This window comes from Pelecanus crispus, chromosome 2 (assembly GCF_030463565.1).
Source record: "Pelecanus crispus isolate bPelCri1 chromosome 2, bPelCri1.pri, whole genome shotgun sequence".
NCBI lineage: Eukaryota > Metazoa > Chordata > Aves > Pelecaniformes > Pelecanidae > Pelecanus > Pelecanus crispus.
This window is the reverse complement of record NC_134644.1, coordinates 12496701-12523159: the sequence shown is the minus strand read 5'-3', so window position 1 is coordinate 12523159 and position 26459 is coordinate 12496701. Positions and strand designations below refer to the sequence as shown.

Here is a 26459-nt window from a genome sequence, read left to right as displayed (position 1 = left end):
GCATTCTGTAAACAGACCCCAGAAAATCCTGTCTCCTGCTCTCGGGTTAGACGTATTTGGAAACCAGTCTCTTCCTGTTTGAGTACAGGCCTTGTGAGATACTGCACAGAATCGATCATAAGTTCTGGATATAACTGAGTATTGGTTTCTGAAATTTTATTCTGAATGCAAGTCCCTAGTGTAGGTGTTTACATTTAGATATCTACCTGTGGAAGCTGCATGTTTCTAGTTGGGTCAGATACTGAGGTGAATTCACATACCATTGGTGTCTCAAGTAGTAATGTTAATGTGTTGAAAGATCAGTCTGGTACTTAAAATGCTAAAATAAGCAACAATTTAGTCTTAACTTCTTTGCATTCTTTGTTAATTAACTTTCATGATTTTTTCAGTGCAACTGTTAGTAGCTGTAGTCTATACCAGATGGCATGTTTTAAGAAACTTCTGTAAACTACCATAGAGATTCAGCCATGCTTATATTTCACTAAAAGGGACAGAAGGTCTGCAAGATGCCTGTAGGATTACTACTTGAACTGAGATGAGGGATGGGAAAGAGAGGAAAGTGTGCTGGGTGTTTTTTGAGATTCATGAGGAGTTCATGTGCTTAGCTGATTTTATAACATGTATTTAAAATGACCAGTATAGCATCCATAATAGTTGGAAATCAAGACAACTGAAATTAGACACGGTTGTGGCATCATTCTTGCTTGTGTTGAAAACTGAGAGTTCTCTTTGACTCTTCTACTTAAGGGTACTATTGGGGAATATTAAATAGTAACTAACTGGCAAATAGAAAATTATATTAATGGTGCCTGCTCTCTAGAAGGGAACAGTTCCTCAGCTTAATATTACAACTTGTCAGCCTGTCCTTTACATGCCCCAAATAGTTAACTTCTAACAAGAGTCAAATAGTGTTGCAAAGCAGCTGAACAGCAGGTCGGATCTGTTCCACTTGATGAATAGTAACAGAGGTGGTCCCAACTCTGAAATCTGATTTTTGCTTTTTTTTAATTATTATTTTAAAAAATGCTTATAATTTTGGTCTTTGCTAGGTTTTGGGCAAGGAAGAAAGAGGAGATGGGGAAGGGAAATAGTACATGATATGTATATTTCTCAGGTGTTGACATTATCTACATCAGAATAGAACACGTGAAGGGCAAAACAGTGGGAGGAAATTAGAAGTTGCTTTAGGAAGAACAAAGGTTAAGGAGAGCTGAAGAAAAGGATGAAAGTTACTGAAGAAGGGAAGGGTATAGAGGGTAATAGTTGGTGTGCAGTACTTTTAAAAAAACTAATTTACATTTATGTAACACGTTACTAAATGTTTTTTAAATCTCTAAAAGCTACACTAAACTTGTGATCTTTAAACAGTTTTCCCACTGACACAATCAGTTTACCCTCAACTGACTGTAGTATATTGGGTCTAAACTAAAATGAACATGAAATTAGTGTTTTCCATGTGATATTTTTGAAACTTCCAGGTATAAGAAAAAAATTACTTTCTCTTTCTTAACCAAGAGATTGTTAATTGATCACACATCTGTTGTTAATTGATTGCATATCTGATGATATTTCATAACTCATTTTTGAAACTCTCTTCTGAATTAGCGTGGTGGGAATTTAGAGTGAGGCCAGAAGTACGAAGTGTCTCCATTACATTGCTTGCTTGCTGTATTAGTCAGCTGCGTTAGTCAGGGTTTAGTCAGCTGGAAATTGGTTCATTTCCTAAGGCTGGAAGAGAGATACATGAGCTAAATCAGTTCGGTATTTACTGATGTAGAGATGTGTTTGTAGCTGCTCTTCTAAAACTGCTTCAAATTTTTATATATTTGGAGAACAGAGGTTAACAAGTGAAGTCAGATACATTTTTTCTTTTCTGTCTTTGATAAAAAGTGTTCCGGTGCAATTTTGGTGGGTGGTGAACTAATACACAATGAACATTTATTGAATTTGAAAATCTGTTACTAGTTATACAGCCAGTAATAGACACGATGGCTTGATTAAAATATCTATTGTGTAATATAACAGTACTAAATTTAAACTCAAGTATTTTAATTATTAGGTGGAAACGAACAGTTGCAGCCAGAAGGTCAGGAAGATTTACGAGAATTACTGAAAAAAACACTGGAATTCTGCTTATCTAGGTACGTATATACCTAAATGTAGCAAACTGCAGGATAACTGACAAGATCCAGTACCTGGATGTATGTTAATATATTTCACAGCTGTCACTTAAAACCGAGTGGAAAGGATGAGAATTTGGGGGAAGTAACATACACATTCCAGAGTATTGTATTGATATACCTCTTAAGGCTTACATGAAACTTCTGGCCCTAAAATATAAACTAGCAAATATATTGTTTTGAAGTGAGAGTAGTTAGAAGCAATTACAGATCAGGTGAATTTTTGACTGTTACTATTTTTTTTGCAAATTGAAGGTGAGTAGCTTAAGCCATGTGGTAAACTTTGTTTAAGATTTGCATTGATACAAACTAGGATTTTTGTTTGTGCATCTGTAGATCCCTTCATATTTCAAGTTAAGGATCAATTAAAAAAGAAAAAAAAAATTAAGGGCTCTGAATCATACACATTCTCATATAGACTGATGCAAGATCATCAAAGCACTTAATTATTTTTAATTAATAATACTTAATTATTCTCAGTGCTTGTGTCTAGATAAAAACATCCTAAACACATGTCTTAATAACCTGGAACAATTTCTAATCTGTATGCTCCTGCATAACCAGTTACAGTCAGTGGTCATTTGAAGTAATAAACTCCTAACAGTATTACATGTTTGTGGGGATAATGTGCTGCCTGAACAGGAAGGCGCCAATACTGTTGTGTGAATGAAAAAAAAGACATTTTCATGTTTTCTAGGAAGTGAAATATAGTGGGTGAGTGGACTGGGGAGTTGGGGAAAATGCTGAAAACAAAATTTAGTGTAGGAATCTGCCTTCTACTATGCGATGAGTTTCTGTCTCAAGTTTATTGGCAAAAGTTATATCTCTGACATTTCCCCCCCCCCTTTTTTTTTCCCTCTCCCAACAGAGAAAATCTTGCCAGTGACATGTACCTTATTTCACAGATGGACAGTGATCAGTATGTGCCAATAATGACAGTAGCAAACCTTGATCATGTCAAGAAACTCAGTACTGATATGGATTTGATTGTTGAAGTGCTGAGATGTAAGTAAAAATCCCTCAATGCTAGAAAGCATTTTGGTTATTGCCATAGGACTATTAATCCAGATTTTCAGTCTCTCTTCCTTTTTTTGTTATGTATCACAATAAAATGCCATCCTTTGTCTGTAAAGCATTAAATAGAGCAAGCAGCTTCCAGTTTAGACCATCACAATTATGGGACTGCAGTTTTATCAAAGCTACTTCACATTTGAGGTATTGAGTAATGATCTGTGTAAATAAGAATAACGTGAGTTTAAATTTTCAGAAAATGCTACTGGACGTTACCACTAAGGTAAGAATCAAAAAAGAACATGACTCAATGTGTGCCTTAGAAGAAGCAGCTAATGAATTGGTATTTTCTAGGCTGGAAGAGTAGGAAGCATGTGGAGATTTTAAGAAACATGGCTACTCAGTTTCATATGTCTGAAAGTATCCTCAGTCATTTTCTGCTTGTTTCTTAATGTTCAAAAATATTTTAAGTTTAGCACAAAAAGCTTTGCATTGTACAGCTGTTCACAGCATCTTTCGGCGTGCAAAGCTATTATGATTGCTGGCAGCTAAAATACTTTTTTTTTGTCTTTTCTCTCTTAGCATTGCCTTTAGTCCAAGTGGATGAGAAGGGAGAAAAAGTTAGGCCGAACCAGAATCGCTGTATTGTGATTTTACGTGAAGTACCCGAATCTACCCCCATTGAAGTAAGTGTTTAATTGTTCAGTAAAGAATGCTTTTTCCCTTAGAAGTTAGATTTCTTCCAGGTTTCAATAAGCATATCACCTTTCTTACTACATTGTTAGTTAGTTTCTAATAATGTTTCTAAACCTTAGTTTATTGTGTGTGTTTGGATAATAAATATATTTGATAGAAGCATGTTGTTCATAGGAAGACTGTGGTAAAACCTGTAGCTCTGCAGAGGGCTGAAAAACTGACAATGCTGTGTTTAGAGACACCATAATTTTCTTGGACTCTGGCTTATCCATATGCACTTAGTGCTCAGCTTCTTGGATGAATAGCAGGTGAAGATGAGGGAAGGTAAGTCTTAGAATGGAAGATGCCACTACTGCACCTTGAAGCTTGTTAGGGTAAAGTACTTGAAGCTTTGCAAACATTTCCATAATGTTGAGGGTAGAGGTGTCAACAAGTCGCTAAGGATCTCTTGCTGGCTTGTGGAATGAGTGCGACAGTGGAGAACTTGATTCTTTCAAAGATATTAAATGCAACTCTGATGTAGCTGGGACTATGACTAATGGAAAGACTAGAAAAAAAATGTTTGGGCCATAGATTAAACCCTCTTGAATTTTCAAAAAGGAAGAGAAGGCACAGATTCTCGATGATGGGGAGATATTTTAATTTCCCCTCTATTTAATTTTACAAGGAAGAACAAAGATTCTCAAAGAGTTGATCTTCTTGATAGCCTTCATACAAAAATAAAAAGTACTGCAGATTAAAAATTACAATAAAGAAGTGGCCTTGGTAAACAGGAGCATGAAACAAAATGCTAAAAGGAATTGGAGGGAAGAAGTTGGGTTTGCTTATATACATAGCTTAAAAATATCAGCTGCTTCTAGCTTTCTAAATGAAACGTAACCTTTCAAAGACTGCCTAACTTTTAATACCACGGATTTCTTTGTTGTTTGGTTTTTTGCTGTCATCAGTTTGTCAAGTTGGATATATTAGCACTGGGTGGTCACTCTTAACTGCTTTGATGCTGCTGGCCCTAACTCTGGGACAGAAATAAATAATATGCAAATGGATTAAAACAAATATAAAGTCCAAGTTGTGTTTTTTCTGTAGAAACTAGCTGATTGTTTTTGAGGTAACATAAACCCTGTTTCAAATACACTAATCTGTAGGCACTTGAGTTCAAGTATATCTCCAGGTTTCCGCTGAAAGGGTGGGGTTCTCCTGTTGCATGCAGTATGCACAGGTTTTCATGTGGCTCTGTGGTTTTGGGGACGAGGAGAAAGAGACATTTTTCTGCACTTGATGCCAAATTTAAGTGTCTCTCTACAGCCCAAATAGCTTATCTCTCCTGATTTAAAGGGACCAGGCAACTTCTTCTTGTACTATGGCCTTAGATGGTGCTTGTTTGAATTCCTTCTAGCTAGTGGGGAGATTGGAGAGAGCTAACACTACTGCATGTGTTCTGAAGTTCTCAATTCTGTTTTGTAAGCCTGAAAGTGCTTTTTGTCTTTCTTACCTGAAATTCCAGAGTTCTGTGCTTTAAATTGATGTTTCCTTCTGTCCATCCTTTTTTTTTTTTCTTCCTCTCCCACCCTTTTTCTCTCGCTTCTTATCAAAACCACTTTCCTTAGGAGGTTGAAGCACTTTTCAAAGGAGATAATTTGCCTAAGTTTATCAACTGTGAGTTTGCCTATAATGACAACTGGTTCATCACATTTGAATCAGAAGCTGATGCACAGCAGGTAACACTTTTTTTTGAAGCATTTTAAAATAAAACAGTAAACAAGGGTGGGATGAGGGTGGATTGACGGGTCATAAACTGTATTACAAATGTAATTTGTAATTACAAATTACAATTTAAAAAGAAAAATACGCAAACCTCTGAAAACAGTAATGCTTCCCTTAGCTAATATCCAGTTATCAGTACTATTAAACGTAACCCTGTAAGAGTTTTATCTTGCTCATGTATCCTGGCTTCCTGGCCAAAGCTATAATTTTTTTGTACTAAGAACATTGATATTTTGGATGACATTGAAATTCTTCAGTCGTAGGAATTAAAGTCTTCTTTTAATGGTACTGAAGCATTTCTGCAATGATAACTTAAATCTTGCCCAATGCAGATTACATATGAGGGTTTTCTATAGTCTAGCATTAGCAGACACTTCAAGAATTATTGTTAGGCTTAGCCTGTCAAGACTTAAGTTCCTTTGTTTAAATTATATTTGACAAATTTTATAATTACTTTTTTAAAGGCTTACAGATACCTTAGAGAAGAAGTGAAAACTTTCCAAGGAAAACCAATTAAGGTAAATAGAGCTTTATGGGTTTTTTGGGGGCATGTGTGCGTATGTTCTGGTTTTTGTGGGACTCACTGTGTTTTCTGATATAAATTTAAGTGGTCCAATATCAGCAGCCATTTGTCCTGGAGATGAGTTTTGAAATGTAGCACATGCCATTTTACTTCTCCTTTTCCTCCTCTCTGGCAGCAGTATATCCATCCCAGCATCAGGCCAGCAGGGAAGCGTTCAGCTGTTCCTGCCTTCCTCAAAGGAGAAAGCAGCGACTGACAAGTGTCCAGTAAAAGTTTTGAGAGCTGCTAGTTTTAACCACCCTGATTTAATTTGAAAGGCTGCTGTAATAAATAATCTAATCTCCTTTGCAGGCAAGGATAAAAGCAAAGGCAATAGCTATAAACACATTTTTGCCGAAGAATGGATATAGACCTCTGGATATGAACCTCTACACACAGCAGCGTTACACAACATCCTTTTACTTACCTCCAGTATACAGTCCCCATCAGCAGTTTCCATTGTACAGCTTAATTGGCCCACAGACCTGGTCAGCCACGCACAGCTACCTTGACCCTTCATTGGTAAGTCTCTTGATTATGAAACAATTGCATTCTTTTCAAAGTTGGTATTATTTTCTTACGAAGTCTTGAGGCGTAGGAAGCATATGTATCCTGAAGAGGGGAGTTTGAAATACTGACTCTTCCTGAAAAATAGTTCTTCAAAATTCTTCCCGTGATGTACAAGATTAATTATGTCAAAATTGCATCTGGTCTCAGTCTGCTGTATAATTCTCTTCTTAACCTTTTAGTTTTGGAGGCAGTTTGTCCTGGTTTAGGCTGGGATAGAGTTAATTTTCTTCCTAGCAGCAGGCATAGTGCTGTGTTTTGGATTTAGTAGGAGAAGAATGTTGATAACATGCTGATGTTTTTAGTTGTTGCTGAGTACTGCTTATGCTAGTCAAGGACTTTTTCAGCTTCCCATGCTCTGCCAGGCGCACAAGAAACTGGGAGGGGGCACAGCCAGAATAGTTGATCCAAACTGCCCAAAGGGCTATTCCATACCATATGACGTCATGCTCAGTATAGAAACTGGGGGGGGGGGGTGGCCAGGGAGCAGCGATCGCTGCTCGGGAACTGTCTGGGTATCGGTCGGCGGGTGGTGAGCAATTGCATTGCGCATCACTTGCTTCGTGTATCATTATTATTATTATCATTATTATACTGTTACTATTAGCATTACTATTTTACTTTATTTCAATTAGTAAACTGTTCTTATCTCAGCCCAGGAGTGTTTCTCACTCTTACTCCTCCGATTCTCTCCCCCATCCCATCGGGGTAGGGGGAGTGAGCGAGCGGCTGCGTGGTGCTTAGTTGCTGGCTGGGGCTAAACCACGACACAGTTCTTTACTAAAGATTATTAATTAGCCATTACCAAAAGAAATCTTTGTAAAGACTTCTTTTAGTAATGGTTAAAAGCCTCTTTAGAAATTAGATCTTCAGAATATGTAAGTGAAGACAAGAAAAAGCAATTCTGATATGTATTGAATAAATTTAATGGAATCAGGTAAATAAGGGTAACTTAGTATCTTGATCTTCCAGCAGGAAAATAGGTTCTAGGTTAACATGCTGAATTACCCTATTTGGCATGTTCTTAAAGCAAAATATTTTCTGTGCAAAAGTAACATCTTTTTTGGCAATAAAAAATAAAAATACTTTTGCTAATAAGAAAATAGTTCACTTTTAAATTGCTTCATTTTTAAAAATGTTCGTAAACGTGCCATCAGTAAGCCTTAGAGCTAGGGTGGTAGCAATAAGTCCTTACATACTCTAATGGGACATCTGCTGCACCCCGCAGTGCTGCTTCCATCTTCTCCATTGTGGCAGTCCCATCAGAATTACCTTGGCCCCGTTTAGTCTGCCTTTGTTATCCTACAAAAACTAATATGAATATGGTTTGGGAGACTAAGGTTGTCCCGAAGTGGAATCTCTTTCTACCCTCTGTAAATGCCTCTACTTGCAGCTGAAAGAAACTAGGGTAGCAATGCTCAAAACTAGAAGCTTTTTGGAGCTTTTTTGGCAGAGGATTAAAGTGTCCTTGAACAAACTTGAGCAAACTTCCTGTGTACTGAACAGCAAGCTAATTAAAAAGTTGGTGTGCTAAACACTTCACGCACAGGGAAGGCAGGCAGAACCCTTGCAGGGGAAGGCTTCTTAAGGGGGTTGAAGAATGTGGAGGAGACAAGGTAGCATAGTGAACAATGTTATTCCAGGAGAAAGCCACCTTATCAAGCAGCAACAAATGTGATTCTTCCTCTAGATAAACTAAGGCTGACTATTGCACAGTCTTGCTGTGGGATGGTGAAGTAGCTGGATGGCACTGGTGTAGAAGATGTAGATTAATAGGCCACAGGTTCAAGCACAGCGTAGTGTGTATCTGCCTTATGTCATCCTGGAATTTTTTGTATTCCAGAAAGCTTTACTAGTCCTGGCCTTTGGCGGAAGACACAACAAGTTTGCCAGCACTAAAGATCTCATACCTTTCTTAGTAAAAACAGAAAATTAACTGGCAGAGCTTTGCTTCCTACTGGTTTACAGCATGTTGTCGTTAGCTGCATTTTTGTGTACATTAATGTAATATGATGTTTCTTGAACCTTCCATAGGAAGAGCTATATTTGACTAGAAATTACTTGTGAGGAGAACAGGGACCACGAGGAACAATGACACAGGAATAAATTTCATGAGACAGGGTTGCAGTTTGCATGTAGAGACTTATGTGCAAATATAGCAGAAGTTTCTCTCTTCTGCTTCAGCATAAACACTAACAGTGCTTTGTCTCATCTCTAATTTGAAACTAAATACACCCAGTTTGTGGGCATACAGTTTTAGTTCTGAAACTAGAATATGGCAACACATGTCAAAATTCTAAAAACTACTTCTGAAACTACTTACTTCTTCACCAAGTACTTAATATTATTTGAGGAAAGATCTAGTTTGTCCTGCTGGGGTGGGGGGAGGAAGCGTGCTTCCGATGAGCCAGATGACTTCTGTGGAGAAAGCAAATTGATGCTTTTGGTATTATTGGAAAATGAAAGTGACATTTTTTTCCCCTCAAGAAAGATTACTCATCCTTATAAATAAAGGAGGAGTCAATATTGCTAGTGTCCCTTTAAGCAATGAGTGAAACTTGTTTTCCTTTATGTTCAATGTCCTCTCATTATTCACGTTCAGTAGTTGCTTACTAGCTTTGATTGAATTTTACAGCATTCAAGTTGTAACTATTAAAGCAGAAAGCACTTCAAAGCAGTATTTTGATGAAAATTTGTTCCTAAATAGCTTTATTAAACTCCTAATGGCCTGTTTTTGGAGTCTGAGGTAGAATTTGCTGTCATGTGTGCTAGGTTAGGCTAACAGTACTTTGGCATGACAGCTTTGGTGTGAAATTTTATTTTTCATTGATTAGTGATTTGCTCTAACTTTTGCAAGAAAGGTTAGACAGGCTTAAAGATACCTTTACAGGAAATGGTCTTAATCTCAGCTGTTTCTCATCATTTAATTAAGTGTGGAAAGAGTGCTACATAGAAGTCTTACTGTTCTGCATTTTAGTTATTTTCAGGGGGAGAGACAAGCAAGTATTTGCTGTTACTAATAATAACATTTCCTAAATGAAACTAATTCATACATTTAAAAAAAAAAAAAGAAAGAAAAAAGTGTGCTAATGAGGTTGGAGAAATTACTATGAGCATACTTCAAATTTTGAGATATCGATGTCTCGTATTAACAAGGTATGCACCCACCCCAAAAAATCTTTTGCTAATGTTGCTTCTTTGGGCAACAAGACAATAATTCACATGTAGAATAAGGTGGTAAGATGTGAAAAGAATCAGAGGTCCACTTAACATCCACTTATTCTGTAGTCTTTATTTAGGTGTCATGTGGAAGATAAATAGAATGAGGAACTAAAAAGAAATTGTTTTTCTTTTTAGGGAGGGATTCGCATATAAATTATAAGAAAAACATTTACAGGCTGTGTAGGTTAGAGCCTCTTTGATAAAGAAGTATCTCTGTACTCTGAAGTCATGCATAGCATGGTGTGAAATAGAAGGAGCATTACTTACAGCCAAGAGTTTTGGCTCGGTGTTTTTCAGTCCTCTTAAATTATCGGAACTTGAATATGTGTAGTGGCTATCTTCTCTAAACACAGCATTTTGTAAGGCACTGGACAAATGCTCTATTGCTGTTTGAGCCAATCTTTTAAGTACTGCCCTGCATAGAATGACATAAAATATGGGGTTAAGAAAAAGTAGTACTCTGTTTGTTTATAATAATGAGCATGCAATATACTCCTTAGGTAACACCATTTCCAAATACGGGATTTATCAATGGGTTCACATCTCCAACCTTCAAGCCTGCTGCTTCTCCGTTGACTACACTCAGACAATATCCTCCTAGGAACAGGCAAGTTCAACCATCTTTTAAAAATATACATACTATTTTATTATGTAGCATGTGGGGTTTTAATCTGCTTATTTTAGTAACACCAGCTAACTTGAAAATACTAGTGAAATTGAACCTGGTGCAAGGTTAAGTGAGGCCAAAGGGCAGGTGCTGCTGCTGTTGTGAGTGGATGTCCTGTTTCTAAATGTAAATGGACTGTCTGAAAGCTGAGAACTTGTCTGCTCCATGATTTAGGGTATTCAGATGAAATATTCTGAATGATGGCATGTAATCATCAGGACTATTCCTACAGTATTATCAGTTTCAAGTAGTTTTTAGTAAAGGCATAGTTGAAAATAGACAGTGAAAAGGTTAATTTTTATAATTCACATGACCTGTTAAAATGAATACTATCATTCTTAAAAAATGAAATATGCAATAAAGGAGTGAAGATCTTGCTTCTTCTGAATCCTGTGTATAGACTTAGGCCTCAGAAGATCTCTCATAGTGCGTATGTTGAAATGACTTTTGAATTTGTAGGAATCCTAGCAAGTCTCATATACGACATACAATACCCAGTGCAGAAAGGGGACCTGGGCTTCTAGACAGTCCTACAATATTCAACTTTTCTGCTGATCGTTTAATCAATGGCGTCAGGAGTCCACAGACGCGGCAGCCGGGACAAAACAGGACACGGATGCAGAATGCTACTACGAGTTATACCAAGAGGGAAGTAGGAACTGGACGGATGGAACAGACCAGCCTTGACTCGTCTCCTGGATTAGGTAGAGGAAGGTGAGTGTACTCTGTAGCTGTCCTCTGAACAACTTGCTGTTGCTGCTTCTAAATGACTTCTTTTAGTAATGAGGTACGGTACTGTTCTCATTACTATTTTAAACTGAGACTGTCTCTCCTCAGAGCTAAAATCTTGGAAAGTACTTCAGAGAAAGTGCTAAGTATAGAACAAATGCAAAGTGGGCTTGCATACTTTCCTACCAAATGAAAATCATTAATGGCAACTGATGAACAATTTACAGCCATAAGATCTAATTCTCTATCCTTTCTTCATCTGTTGTAAGAAAGTTTTTGCATATTATTTGTCTGGCTTTAATGAAGCAGGTTTGTCCATTCCATTGTTCAGCAGTGTAGATTGTGCACCTGAACCTGTACTAGCAGTGCTCATTGTTAATTTTTTCAGTTGAAAGATCAGAATTTTGCTCAAAGTAGACATTTACAGCAACAAAGATGATGGATTGGTATGGAGGGAGGAAAAAAGATTACATGCAACGAAGAAAAGTATTGTTAAGCAGCTTTAAAAACAAACAAACAAAAACAAAAAAAACTACTTGGGGAGCTGAAAATCAGTGGCACCAATATTAATGTGAGAATTTAGCAGGCTTATCTTGGAATTTTTTTAAATACAGTACGGTTTTAATAAGTGCTTTATAAAAGTACTGTGCAGCTTCGTTTAATGATGGCTGTGTTTGTGTCTCCAAGTAAATCACATTTTGACTGACTTACTGACTTGTAAGATAACTTGAGTCTTTTGAGATGATCCAATATAAGACTTGGATTGTATCATTGCAAAATTAAGTGGGGATTTTGTGCAAGGGTTCTAATACTTTTCTAAATCTAATTTGCCAAACTGTGTTATAACTAGTGGATGAAAGTGTGATTAAGGACATAGGAAACAAGATTGCTCAAACTATAGACTACAAAAATGTACAGGAATAGTCAGTACTTAGTTTTATATTCCAATGTTTTTGTATTGAGTCTGTTTAGAATATTAAAAGTCAAACAGAAAACTTAAAATATATTGAAACCCAGTTAGAATGCATGGCAAATTTTAAACTGCTGCTTGGTGGGGCTTTACCTGAAGCAGTGCTGGGGGAGAAGCACTGAAAATAGTTAGCCATATTTCAAAAGTTACATAGGTATCAAAAAAAAAAAAAAGACAAGACTAAAACCTTTGGATATCGAAAGGTTTTGTCTAAGCCTTATATGTAATCAGCACTGAGATGTTTCTAGTGCAGGAATTATTTGTAACCAGTGCATTCTTATGCTGACTTGTATAAGATCTGTACTTTTATTTTAATGAGAGCTTGCTAGAAATTTTTCCCTAAAACATTTTTAATAACCTGTCTAGAATGAAGATGGATGAAATAGCAATTTGAATTCGTTTCTCCTGTTTTCACCAACTGCCTTCCATTCATTTATAGGCAAGGTTCTGATAACTGCTTTCTTTCCCTTAGGAAAAACTCATATGGCTACCGAAAGAAAAGGGAGGACAAGTTTACAGTGAGTGTTCATGGTCATATACATCATCACGTATAATAAAAGTAGGGTAACAAGGCGATAGCATGGATATTATGTGGAGTAGCAGGTGATGTAAGTTACTGCACAAGCAATTGTATGTCACAGTTGACTGAAGACAGCAGCTCATGGAGGCACCTGAGTTTACTGCATTTGGTTGTCAGAGAAGATTGTCCATTAATGCAGAAGTCAGGAAAAAGTTAAAATTACTCTTCTATAGTAGCAAAATATTTCCATCTTAGTGTTACTGTGTCAGCATGCCAGTGTTCACATTCAGGGAGAGCTAAATAGCTAAGCTAAAGTTCAAAACACTTGATACTTGGTTATCCTTCATATAGACATTGAAGAATATTTTATAGATCCATGTGTCATAATGTATAGCTAGAATGTTACTTATTAAGTAGTCAGTTCTGTTTCTTAAATGCCTCTCCAAGTACCACTTGGTAAGGGTGTGCTAACACTATTGAAATATTACAGTTTTGGTAAACTTAAATTCAAGGTGAATACCTAAATAGCCTTGATACTTGAAAAGGCTGGACTAGACATTGTGTAGAAGACAAACAATGTGATTTTTTTTTTGTAGGACTTAAGGTTTTATTTGATAAAACCAGACACTTCTCTGCAATTCATTTTTGCCACACATGGCATGTTCCTGAAGTTGAACCAGATTATTTCCTTATTCATGTTACAGGGGCAAAGTAACCCCATTACATGAGCCGTAACACTTTCTTGAAGGTCTGGATTTGTTGCATTTGTGTATTTGTGGCTCCTGCTGTTGGGTAGCCTTGAGGGACTTGGATAAAGGAGCATCAAGGTTTGGAAAGCATAAAATGACAAGTGGTTCCTTCCCTTTAGTTTCTTTTCACGTCAAACATCTCAAAGCTCAGTGAGATCACATTACATGTAGGATTCTCAATATTTCTTTCTTTTGCCCTTTCAAAGCTGCTTGAATTTTTAGATTGATGTTTTTCCTGTCAACATTTTTTTCTGTCTTTGAAAAAACAAGGAAGTGGTACAGGTTAGGCATGTGCATGAGTGGCTGGAGTGAAAGGATTACCTTGGAGACACTTACTGAGCAGAGAGGCTCTTCTGGCTCAGCTGACTTTAAAGGTTGTTTTAACTTTGAATGTAAAACTGGTAGACATGACTTCTTTGGAGAGCCACGGTTCCCTTCTCTTAGCACCAGTCTTTAACTGCACCCTGTGCAGCCAGGTTCCTTCTAGTCTGTACTGTCCAGTGCTGCAACTTGAACAGAGGCAAGAGCTGCTGCACACTCACAACTGTGTACACTGGGAAGAAGCATACTCTGAAGTGAAAGATTAAAATTTGACCTCTTTAGACTGTGGAAATAATTGAATCCAGGATCCTGTTTCTTGTTTGATGCTAGTGATTAGGTAGTGTACACAGGACATCACTACAACCAGTTGTATTTGAATGGAGTGATGACTTCTTCTGATTTTTTAAAGGAAAAATTAGAGAGAGTATGCATGCTTGCATGAGAAAGAGCATGAACCTTTTTGATCAGATTGTATCTGAGGCTATAGACATAAGCAAATTACTCAACTTGTCATAACAAGTTGACTTGAGAAATTTTATGCATTTGGCAGCTTAAAATCCACTTAAGTCCTCCCTGGTTTCACTAATTTAAGATGTTAATGCTACTTGTCTCTTAATATGTTGGGTTTTTTAGGACTCATCTGTATAACTTGAAATGCTTGTAACAAATATAAAAGCATTATCTGTTGCAGCACTTCAGTCCCCTTTAAGAAAATTAAGTGCTGTGATTTGAAGAACTGTTCTTAAAAAAAAAAAAAAAATTGTTCCTCTTGCAGTTTGAACTGGGTAAGTGTTGTCTCTCTCTGTGACTCTTTGACAGGTCATCTGACTTCTATTTTTGGAGGTTTGCAGCCTCCATTGCTGTAGCACTCTTTAAACTGTGTTCTGAGGGGTAATGCTGGGTCAGTAGCAGTCCTAGGAGTTAGAGTTGTTCTTGCCTCTGTATTTATTCTTTCCCTACTTCCTTCTCGACACACACTTCTTTTGACATAAACTTTTGACATAAACTATAGTTTGTGAAAAGACCTCGAGGGTAGTTTTGTATCTATTGCTCTTCATGAGAAGGAAGGGGAAAAACCAGTAAGTAATGCAACACCTTTCTATCCAGAAGCATTGTTCTCACATTCAGACTATCTTGGCTATATACCCATAAATATTTTCCTTTTCAAAATGGGAATCATCTCAAAGATTGCTTTGCATTTGGTATTCTGCAGCAGAGATCATCTTAGCACAGGCCTGAGCACAGTCATGAAACGGTTACTTCTTTGTTTACATGATGTAGATGAAGTTAATGGGTAACTTCAGTTACAGCATATTACAAAAGGAATTTGATTTTTTTCAGTGTAAATACAATTTAGCTTTACAAATTCTTACAAGCAGTCCTCACAAGTGATTTTTAACTGTGGTACTCAACTCCTGAGCTGCTGTCTGTAGTGCAAAATAGTTGCATTTAGCCCATTGATGTTTTTCTGCCCGGGACATTGTTTTTCTTCTTAGACTTAGTTAAGAAAATTCTCACTGTTTCAGAAATAGTTTTGACATTTCTCTTTGAATTTTTACAGAGTGACCATATACATTCATAGTAATTAGATTAAAATTGCTGTTGTCTACACTGCATGCAAGGCATGCCGTCTGGCCATTTCTTAATGTATCTGAACATGATATAAGATCCTTGTTGACTCCTGTCTTTCATTTAGAATGGTACCAACTGCACATAAATGGGCTTTCGGTTTTCACAATACAGTGATATCTAAACCAGTCTGTTTTCCTTTCTATGTTGGTGTAAGTGTCCATCCTGAAGGAAGGGTCAGCGAGAAGATTTTTCTTAATATACCAGTATCACTAAAGCTTATGCATATTAAATTTTTAAGGATGCTTATGTCATGCCATTTAAATAAGTTAAATATTTTAAGCGCAACAGTGGAAAATGAAAGCATCTATTCCTCGGTACTGGGTGGTTTTCTTGGGAGGCGGGATGGGGGAGGCCTCTCTAGGGCTTCACAGATACAAATCAAATGCAAAATACAGTTTAGAGTCCCATGTCTCTCTTTTCTATCATCCAGTGCAGTAACCTCAATACGTTATTTCTATTCTAGAGAGGCCAAACACAGTCTCCACCACCCCCAAAACCTCCATCTCCTAGCTTTGAATTGGGTTTATCTAGCTTTCCTCCACTACCCGGGGCTGCTGGCAATTTAAAGACCGAAGACCTTTTTGAAAACAGACTGTCCAGTGTGGTAATAGGAACGTCAAAAGAAAGAGTGAGTAGCCAGTGTTAATTTTGGTTGAGAAAACAAAGAATTGCATACTTCTTGTTTTCAGATTTGGTGGCTTATACATAGAAAAAACTTGTGGTTTTACATGGGTCATAAAAAATGCTTCTAAAATACAGCTGTCAAATGATGTGTCACTGCCTTCTTCACTTATACCTTAGAATTTGTTGGGTATTCTCTTTGAAATGGTATGGAAGATGAGCACCAATATAAGTAGACAATAGCAGAGATTAGAAAATATGCTCTTTGCTGTTCATAATTGCCTCAGGCTTTTTGATAGACTCAGGTGAAAAATGTGGTAAATTTCCCTCCTGTTTGAAAGTCAGACTTTTGAGTTTTATGTAAAATGCTTTAAAGCTTTTAAAGCTTTAAAACTTCTAAGCACTGAAATATATAGAAGCTGCTTACATAATCTCAGTACACTAGGCGTCATAGCTGGAACAAGAACTGTTACCAAAACCAGCTGGATCCCAGCGTTGTCTTGTCATATTGCTTGGAAAGATAAAAATATACCAGAATGACTTGGCAACCACTGCTTTCTAGATGTGGTAGAGATGCAGTTGAAAATTAATGTTCAGTAGCTGTTCATAGATTTCATTCTTACAGCTGTCTCTACCATGCCATCTGTGAGTGACAGTATGTTCTCCTCCATCAAGACTCATAACCCTGTGTGCTATGGAACAGTCTAGGCTATAGAAGTCTGTATCGGCTTTTTTTGCTAGCTCTAATTTAACTTGTGTTTTTCTAGCTGTACCACGACTGAAGAAGTTAACCCCTGGATATAGCAGTGCAAAGCAACCTGATGAAACACCAAAATCTCTCTCTCGTGCCTCGTCTCTAAAACCAGTCTATTGCAGAAGTGTTTTCTTTGGTGCCCGTGTATCAGGGGTGGGTAGGGAGGGTATTTGTTAGTAAAGGAAAGAGGAAGCGGCAGGGCAGCCTGCACCCAAAGCAGTGACTGCACAGACAAGCCATCTGTTCTGTCTCCTTCAAGCGGTAACAGGGACAGCTACCTTCCAGGGTTGCATTTAGGGGGAATGTGCAGGACGGTGCCATGATGAGAACAGTGTTTAACTTACTGTCAGCCAGTACTCCAGACTGTAGTCTGTTCTTGGCCAAGATCTATCTATTTTTAAAGTATTTTACCTCTATTATTTCTGAAGTGTTTTTTGACTATCTTATTTCAGGTTTTAAATAGAATTCCAGCACTTGCTATTGATACTGCAGCTGAAAACCCATTGCTCCTCCCATTACCAATCTAGTACTTGCTTTGCACTGTACTTGTAAAGAACTTACACTTCTCCCCTGTAGAGGAAATCTTAATGTCAGTCAGGCACTGAGGTTTTATGATAGTGCAATGCACTGTCACATTAAAAAGCTTCCTTTGATTTTGTTTTCCGGCTTGCATGAGTTAGTCTGTACCATTGTGTCGTGGTTTAGCCCCAGACAGCAACTAAGCACCACGCAGCCGCTCGCTCGCTCCCCCTGCCCCGATGGGATGGGAGAGGGAATCGGAGGAATAAGAGTGAGAAACACTCCTGGGTTGAGATAAGAACAGTTTACTAATTGAAATAAAATAAAGTAAAATAATAATAATAACAATATAATAATAGTAATAATAATATACAAAGCAAGTGATGCACAATGCAATTGCTCACCACCTGCCGACCGATACCCAGACAGTTCCCGAGCAGCGATCGCTGCTCCCCGGCCAACCCCCCCCAGTTTCTATACTGAGCATGACGCCATATGGTATGGAATAGCCCTTTGGGCAGTTTGGATCAACTATTCTGGCTGTGCCCCCTACCAGTTTCTTGTGTACCTGGCAGAGCATGGGAAGCAGCAAAGTCCTTGACTAGCATAAGCAGTACTCAGCAACAACTAAAAACATCAGCGTGTTATCAACATTCTTCTCCTACTAAATCCAAAACACAGCACTGTGCCTGCTACTAGGAAGAAAATTAACTCTATCCCAGCCGAAACCAGGACACATTGTGTGGAAGAAAGCCTGTCTGTCCTTGTTGGCATTAATAAGGATGAAGATAACAGCAACTGGCTCCAAAGAGTGATTGTGTTCTACTACAAAGGTGTTTGAGTTAACATTAGAATCTTGCCAGTGTATACAGGCTGCTTTTCACCTTGATCTCAAGATTTTTTTTCATGTCACCTGATGTAGAGTTATGAAGTGCTGAAGTAGTACACAGTGCTACTCTTGTTTTATAGATGGGCAAGTCCAGTGTACAGAGGCTGAGTGAACTTAGGCTGTATAATTTCCAACAGTTGTTATCCAAGCATCATATCTTTATGCTCTTTGCTTTGTGTTGACCTTCTAGATGTAGCTCTGGGGAATGGCAGGTGTTAATCATCCCACATTTTCTAACTAGGAAACTGCAGTGCTGTCAGATCAGGGGCTGAGTGTTTTGGCCTAGGAACAGCACTTGCATGTCTGCTTGACTTGAAGCTATTCACACTTAACCATGTACCTACAAGTTTTGATGAACTTGGGCCAGAATGCTCAGCAACTTGCAATTTCAAGCCTTTGCACACAGTATTGTAGTGAGTAAAACTACAGAAGCTGTTCTTTTATTTCTAAACATCCATCTTTTATGGTTTTACTTTTACTTTAAGTAAAACTAGGCTTAGATCTACTGCAATAATCTATGCTACCTGATTTAAAAGTGTCATCAAATACCATTTTCCTTTCTAACAGTGACCACAGAAGTCTCATGTTTTATGACCTTTTAGTGGTGGCTGGGCTGGGGGAAAGGAGTGGCTATCTTGTTCCTTCTGTGCTTATGTTCTCCCATTGCTTTTCCTTCTGCTTACCAGAATCTGTTCTGGTTCTAGAGTCAGACAGATCAGAAGCAATATGAAGAACATAGCACTTTTCAAAACAAACAAAATAGTTATAAACATCAGAAATACATTTTTCAAGATATAAGGTCTTTTTTCTCTTTTCTTATTTTGCGACAATTTAAATTCATGTGTGCATCTTGAACCTATGTGGCCTTTATCTGGAAGCACAGTATCACTTGGCACTAGCAGAATCTTTTGAGGGCTATGGAAAAAGCCTCTTTTGCTTGGCAGCAAATCACGCTGTAGCATAAGAAAGGGACTTCTAAATGATGGTCATATCCTAATTTGCAAAAACTTTTTTTTTTTAAGGTTGGGGGTTTTTTAGCACCAGCTATTGGGATGATGCAGAGTTAGAGCTTTGAAGAAGACAGTTCTTAGTGCGTAACTCTAGGAGACTTTTGTCTTAATAGACTAACTATGGTTACGTGACCAGGAGCAAAGCCTATTTTGTCACCAGCAGGTGCAAAATTCCCAGGCTGCAAGAAGTGATTTTGTCATCCAGATATGTCCCAAAAGGACCTAAGCTTCCAACTTTTGGGGAGAGCGCCACAGTGTGTGATTTATTTGTCTGTGTTTCTAAATAATTGTAAAGGAAAAAACTTACTTGTTACAATACGTATAGTGGATCCTTCTGTATCTTCCTATAGTTAATTTACCCTTATAAATCAAGTTGTAAACTGTTTCCTGATTAATTTTCAGACAAACCATATTAATTGGCTACTATGATTGTCATTCTGTGCCTTTTTTTCCTCCTTCAGAACATTAACGTGGATGCAAGTACAAACACTATTCCGTCAGGAATTCCTCGAGAGCCGTTGTTGCCAGTTTCTTCTACATTGCCCAGGACGTTTGAAAGGTCTCCTTCGCCATCCCAGTCTTCTGAGTAAGCTCTTAATTACACGGCTATAATTATTCCGCTCTGAATCACATATGCGTTTTCTCTCGTCAGAAGGCTAGGTGGAACACTGTAAATAGCTATGAAAATCTCAATCAATGAAAGAAATAGTATTTTATTGTATACTGTACTTGTAGTAAAGTCAATAAAGCTTAATTTCCTAACAATATCATAATAGTGATTCAGTCACAATAGTCATTAAGCAGACAAAAGTTTAGTGTTGTGTTTTAGTCTCTGCAAGTATTTAAAAAGTTTAATGAATACCTTTCTGTCTTATATTTACATAGCTTTGAAGCATAGAGAGTAAACCCACGATCCTATGGGCAGTACCGTTGTCCATACAATAAAGAAAGTTTTCAGTAAGACTTTATTTGGAACCTGCAAATCAAATTGAGGTGTTTCAGTAACAGGGGTAAGGTAACTGAATAACCAAATGCTATGAGAATGTCACAAATTACAGGTAGCATCAAGTTCCACAGGAATATCTTTTTTTAATATTTGATAGCATTTTTAAATGCAATGCTAGTCATAATGTGCTAGGCAAATTATAGCTATAACTTCTTATAGTCATCCTCAGATAAAGTTTTAGACCCATTATTAGATCATTCATCTATGCTGAAGTTTCACTTTTCATGAGCCTTGCTTCTTGCTGGATGCTTACAGGGACTCCAAGGTTGTGGATAAACAGCAGAGAGAGACACAGAGTACAGAAAGGCTTTCTTCTTCCGCACTCAGTACTGCATGTAAATCAGTACAAGTCAATGGGGCTGCCATAGTAAGTGACCTTACTACTTCTCTTTCTCTTAATGATCCAGTTTGCATGTAAGAGAATACTGCTTCCATTGCTACCCAGTGTGGCTTAATCATGTGAGCCCAGCATCCTTAATTTTGCGTGTTGGTGGCCTCACAATTACTTGCATGATAAAATTATGCAATTAACAGTGCAAAAGTGTTCAAGATAACTTGGCGAACGATAGCTCTTTATCTGAATTCTCTTCTTGGTAATATCCTTGAGGTAGAAGCATTAGTACATATGTTGATATTTAAACCAGATTATTCGTCGTCTTTCAGCTGTTCTAGAGTTTGCTCAAATTGGAATTATTTTGCCCTATCACAGTACCCCATTTTTCTGGCATACTGTTTTGCATTTTACCTTGTCTTGAACCTTATTGTCTGTGCACCTTCTGTAAACTTCATACTCAAGCCCTCATCTGCATGTTTTAGTGCAGCAGTCTTTTGGGACAAAGACTTTACCTTTTTTGTTCATAAAAGCAAATGATTTTTTTTTCTCAGGATGCTTTGTTTAAGTCTGCTGTCCTGTTTGCTTTTGATTTCACAGGAACTGCGAAAACCTAGTTATGCAGAAATTTGCCAGAGAACAACTAAGGATCCTCCTACTTTGCAACCCCAGAAAGAACAGAAGCCAAACACTGTAGCATGTGGGAAAGAAGAAAGAAAGCCCACAGAAACAATAGAGAAAAACAGAGAACCTCCTCCTGCAAAGTCACATCCTGGACAACCCAAAGACCAGAGGAGACAGTCCGGACGCAGATCGTCCCCTCCAGCCGTTGGCAAACGCTTAAATAAAGAACAGAATACCCCTCCAAAATCTCCTCAGTGAAACTAACACCTGGGAGGGATTTGAAAAGAGGTCTGCTTCCCACAAATTAAACCCATGTTCCCACTAGGATACCTGAGAATGAGTTGCTGGTTAGGAGCTTGCAGTGATACTAGGCATGTAACAATGCCTGCAAGTTATTTTTCTGTGAAATACTTTTTCCCCTCTTGAACAAACATTCTATTTTTCTGGATAGTTCTGGATAGTTGTTCTAAACCTTACATTTAGGTTGGTGCTTAATTGGAGGTGAAGCTTAGTGTGATTATTTTTTTTCAAGATGTAAAATATTTGTCTTTAAAAAAAAAAAATCAACTTTTTATTAAGCCTCTCTGTGGCTGTGTGAGTGCAAGCTCTGTATAGTGAGTTTTTTCTAAACTGTTAAGCAGAAATGTGCTGCTGCAATATTTTTAATAAACTGGTCTGCAAGTACATATCTAAAGTGTCCAAAAGACTGATAACGGCAGCTAGTGTGTAGAGTGCAAGGAAGTAGATGTATTTTACAAATTAGTACGTGACCTTGAAGATTTTTTTTTTTATTGGGCTGCTGTACTACGTGTCAGCAAATGAACTTGCACTTTTAGGTTAAATGAGTAGTTGTTTCTAGTGTTTTTAAAAATTTAATCTTTTTTTGATGTTTTGCACACACGAAATGAATCCTACGGAGCACCATAGCAGTCTTTCTGAAATATTTCCTATTTTGACTTACTGCAAGCAAGTAACCATCTTCTCACTCCAGAATAAAACTGATGTTATAATTTGCAAATACAAAGCACATTGTGAATAGAAAGAATTAAGTCTGTGAGCTTCTATGGTGGTGAAGCCTGTTAGTGGATATTATCAGGAGAAAGCACTGTAGCCTTCTTGTGATAACCTTAGCTTCCCTGTGCTTGTAAGGGAGTTAACTGAGTCAGCGCTGTATGTTCTGGTTACCCCTGTGCTCTGTGTAGACTTTTTTTTAAACTCTGCCCCAAGTGCTCTTTGAAAGAGTTCATATCTTAGTCAGCCTTGTGTTGACGTCTTCCTGTAACTACAAGCATTGGCATACGGATTCAAATTTTTCAAGACGTGAGATAATGGTGTTTGTTTTGTGTGGTGGAGGAAGAGATCCCTGATATTTACCTCTGGGATGAGGTTTCTCACACTTACTTTAGAAGTGATGCGCTTTCTGAAGGACAAGGATGCACTAAATTATCAAGTTTCTAATAAAGTTGAATATAAATTATTTTTGTTTTAAAATGCCTAAAGTTTTTCTTTAAGTGTTTAAACTGCAGGAAGTTCAGACAAAACTCATTCCTGCTGACTATGACAGTACAGTTTATTCCACAAAAATGTTTATTTAAACAACTGATTTTTTTAAAGAATTATTTCCATCCGATATTTAAAGACTTGAATTTTATTTAAACTTGAAAATGACTTTGCCTTAACTTTTGTACAAGACAGCTTAGAGTTAATGAGGTCTGACCCTGTGGAGGGTTAGCAAGAGTGGAGTACAGAATTACTCAGTTACAGTATGTATCTATTGTCACTGGTCTTACTGGGTAAACATACTGTAGTACAGGAACTAGCAGCAGTTTTTGTAATATACCTTAAAGATCTTAAACAGTTGATCTTTTTCAGATTGTTGAAAAACCTGTAAATGCAAATAGTCAATACTGTATTAAATATGTGCACTTGGAAGTGTGTGCTTTGCTTGTACAGTTGTAAATAATCAGAACATATAAAAAGGTACCCTAAAGAAAAAAATCTGATAAAAATTATTGATATTATAAATGTTGCTGTTGAGCTGGATGTAGATAAACTAAATGTTGTGGTTTGAATATTCCTTTAATTTGTTGTTTTTTCTTTTTCTTATTTTATTCTGGTGTGCTGAACTGACTCTGCCTCTTCACTGCAAAAGGGAAATGGAACGAAAGTCTTATTTGAAAGCCCTCAAATGTTTTCCTAAGACCCTCTGAAAACAAGCGATTTAACCAATTCAAAAGTGTTCTGCAATGTAAATAGTGAATTTCAGCAGTCAAACTGTAATTTTAAGTCACTAATAAAATCAAATTTAATTGGAAAAAAAACTTTAGACTGCTACAAAAATACACACTGAAGCTTACTTGTCTGCTTTCAAGAATATCAGTGCTTTCCTTAGTGTATGATTCATAGAACTGTAAAGTAACTATAGAAGTTGACTCCTGATAAATTTCCTATTACAAGCATCAGTTGGTAACTAGTTGACCTTTTAAATCCAGCCTGTTGTATGCTGCAGAATTGGTCAAAATAGGGCATGCTGGAATCTTGATTTTTCTTGTTTAAAAAGCGCACTTTGTGAATGCTGTGGGAGGAGATAGGACTCTGACACCGTCACCAAAACTGCTCAACTAGTTCTGTCATTGGATTTTAATAAGATTCTCCTTTCCCCAGCGGCAGTGAAAATGGTAGCTAGAGTTGCATATGGTTTAGGCCAGCTGTACGATTCATTTTGTTTGTCTGCTGCAAGTGAAAGGCTTACCAGCTGCAAACAATCACAAGTGGTTCCTTACGACGACTGTGTACAGCTAGTCATAATCCTCAACTGGTACCTAAGGTAATATATTGAGACCAGCGGGATGTGTTGTGCTGTTCTAATGTATTCTGCTGCCATTTGTGCTAGGTCAATACACTGTAATTACTCCTTACCCAGCAACAGTCTGTTGCATCGAAAGTTTAAACCTTCCTCTGATGTGGTTTTTATAGCTTTTTTTTTTTTAAAAAAAAAAAAAGAAAAAAGTGACACGCCAAATAGCTGTGTAATGTACAACTTATCCTTACTGCATTTTACTTTGGGATTTTTTTTTTTTTTCCACTCAGTGACAAAATGGAGTTTTCAGAGTAGAGTTGTGAAGTTGCATGCAGACTGTTGCTACGATACATAGAGAGATTAAAATGTGGCTTTTAAAATTAAAAACCTCCCAAAAGCAGTAGCTGAGTTAAAGGTTCAGGGATACAGTAATTAAAATTGGCATTTCACCTTGCGGGACTGTGTGGTGATGCTTTTCATTTTGAAAAAAAGTCAAAACGGTATCTGAGACTCTTCTTCCAGGAATTTAAAAAAACCAAAGGTTGCTTTTAAAACTTAACGTTGTTTCAGATCAGTCCCCCACCACGACACTGTCATTTGCCGCTTAGAGATCTGTGACCGGCGGCAAAATTTTTACGTTGCTGCATTATCCTTCGGAGAGTTCAGCAGCTGGCGTAGAAGGGCCCTTGTTTGAGCGTGGTGCAGTGTATCACGAGCAACAGCTGACTGTAATGGTGCATACCTATCTCTGTATCTCCTTCAGCTAGCTACAGTTAGGGATTTTTATGTGCTTTGTAACCTATTACACTAATAGCAGCAGACAATCCAAGATTTCTAAGGAGACCTAACAGCTGCCAATTCATGAAATAGAAGTGTAATATGGGAGCCTTCTTGAGGGTTTTTGTTTTTGTTCTTCTTCCATTAAGACTGGAATCAAGCTTACATGTAAACTATCAGTAATTTAAGTTTCCTTTTGTGTCATAAAATGTAAAACTGTCTAATTTGAAAAAAAAATATGTAGGTTATGAAAAATAAAGATTTAGGCACTGTTGAATTCCTGATTTTTTTAATTAAACCTTTCTTCAGCAGTATTTTTCATTACCTTTTGTCTTTTGCTCCCATTTTTGGAAATTGTATATTTCTAATTTTGGGGAAAAAAAGAAATCTTTGCTTTACTGTTCAGCACAGCTGTTGTAACCATCACCTAACGCTATGTAGCAGCAGCAACACCTCTAATGTAACTCTGAAAGCAGTGGTATCTGTCTCTATTAGGTAACTATGGTTAACTTTTTTAAAACAAAAAAAGCAGTTTTGTTTAGTAGAGGTTATCTTCATTAGTGGTTTCCAAAATTATTCGATAAGGTCTTGGTCTTAACCATGGATTTTAAAGTTTGGGTTAGTGCTCTGATTGCATGGCTCTTGAATCCAAAGATGTCCTGGGATTATTTTTGGCTTTGGCTGATTTTAGAGGTTATCCTGGTCATGCCTCTAGGAAAGAAGAGCTTCTGGGATATTCTCCCTGTATGTAAAAGATCTATTTTGGAAATACTTGAAACACACCCCCCGCCCTTTTGTTTTTTTTAGGTTTGTGTCTCACTCAGCTATATCTGGTCAAGTTTAACAATGGATGTAAACATGGAAATAGTAACAATTACTGTGTTTTGTAAGCATCTTGGGAGGTATTGCAGTATTATTCTTCAGGCTGGATGTTCTGTAAGCTTCTGGGCAGGTTAGGCTGCTTGCTGCTTTATCTTCCCCCTGCTGACTGCTCAACAGAGTAGGGCAACACAGGAATACCAGTGTACACAGGGCACTGCAGGTTTCTCCGTGTTAGAAAAGCTTGGTGTCAGTTAAATGTTGGGCTTTGATGGTGACATGGAGTACAAGTGGTTGAAGACCACCAATGTTCACTTCAGCGTGGAGCATCCTGTTCTGCCCTTGGAACTCAGTTTTCTATTACTTAACGTGTAAAAATGCATGGAAATTTGTTAACAATAGCACCTTGGTCCTAGTGTGGCTCTTCAGGACCACCCCAGCTTTGGCAGAAATCAGGGATTTATTTGTTCATGCGACAAAATTGGGCAGTGTCCCCTTTGTGCTAGTTTTTCCCAATACAAAGTGATGTTCGATGATGGCCACACCAATGTTCGTGTTGAACAAATTGTTTCATTTCCTCTTGGGCATGAGGAGAAAGAGCGAATATGAAAGATTACATACAATTGAGTATCCAGAGATTACTTACTGTCACAGAAACCGACTCATTGCATTTTGATCCTAAGGCTTCTTTAGAAAAAAGGGGTTTGTGGAGTTTTAAG

General features: G+C 37.5%; 1 protein-coding gene across 4 annotated transcripts in view; it reads left to right on the top strand.

The window, feature by feature from the left end:
- LARP4B (La ribonucleoprotein 4B) overlaps nt 1–25165 on the top strand; it is a 39589-nt gene extending 14424 nt beyond the window's left edge. For 3 of the 4 annotated variants that reach the window (XM_075704972.1, XM_075704971.1, XM_075704968.1), the window contains 13 exons: nt 2060–2141; nt 3049–3185; nt 3774–3877; nt 5495–5605; nt 6116–6169; nt 6526–6735; nt 10503–10609; nt 11129–11383; nt 12841–12886; nt 16054–16218; nt 19845–19969; nt 20645–20756; nt 21321–25165. In XM_075704972.1, coding sequence (XP_075561087.1) covers nt 2060–2141; nt 3049–3185; nt 3774–3877; nt 5495–5605; nt 6116–6169; nt 6526–6735; nt 10503–10609; nt 11129–11383; nt 12841–12886; nt 16054–16218; nt 19845–19969; nt 20645–20756; nt 21321–21602 — 1790 coding nt within the window. In that variant the 3' untranslated portion in view covers nt 21603–25165. The remainder of the gene's footprint in view (nt 1–2059; nt 2142–3048; nt 3186–3773; nt 3878–5494; nt 5606–6115; nt 6170–6525; nt 6736–10502; nt 10610–11128; nt 11384–12840; nt 12887–16053; nt 16219–19844; nt 19970–20644; nt 20757–21320) is intronic. The other variant, XM_075704970.1, reaches the window with a different exon arrangement.
- The last annotated feature ends 1294 nt before the right edge of the window (nt 25166–26459 follow it).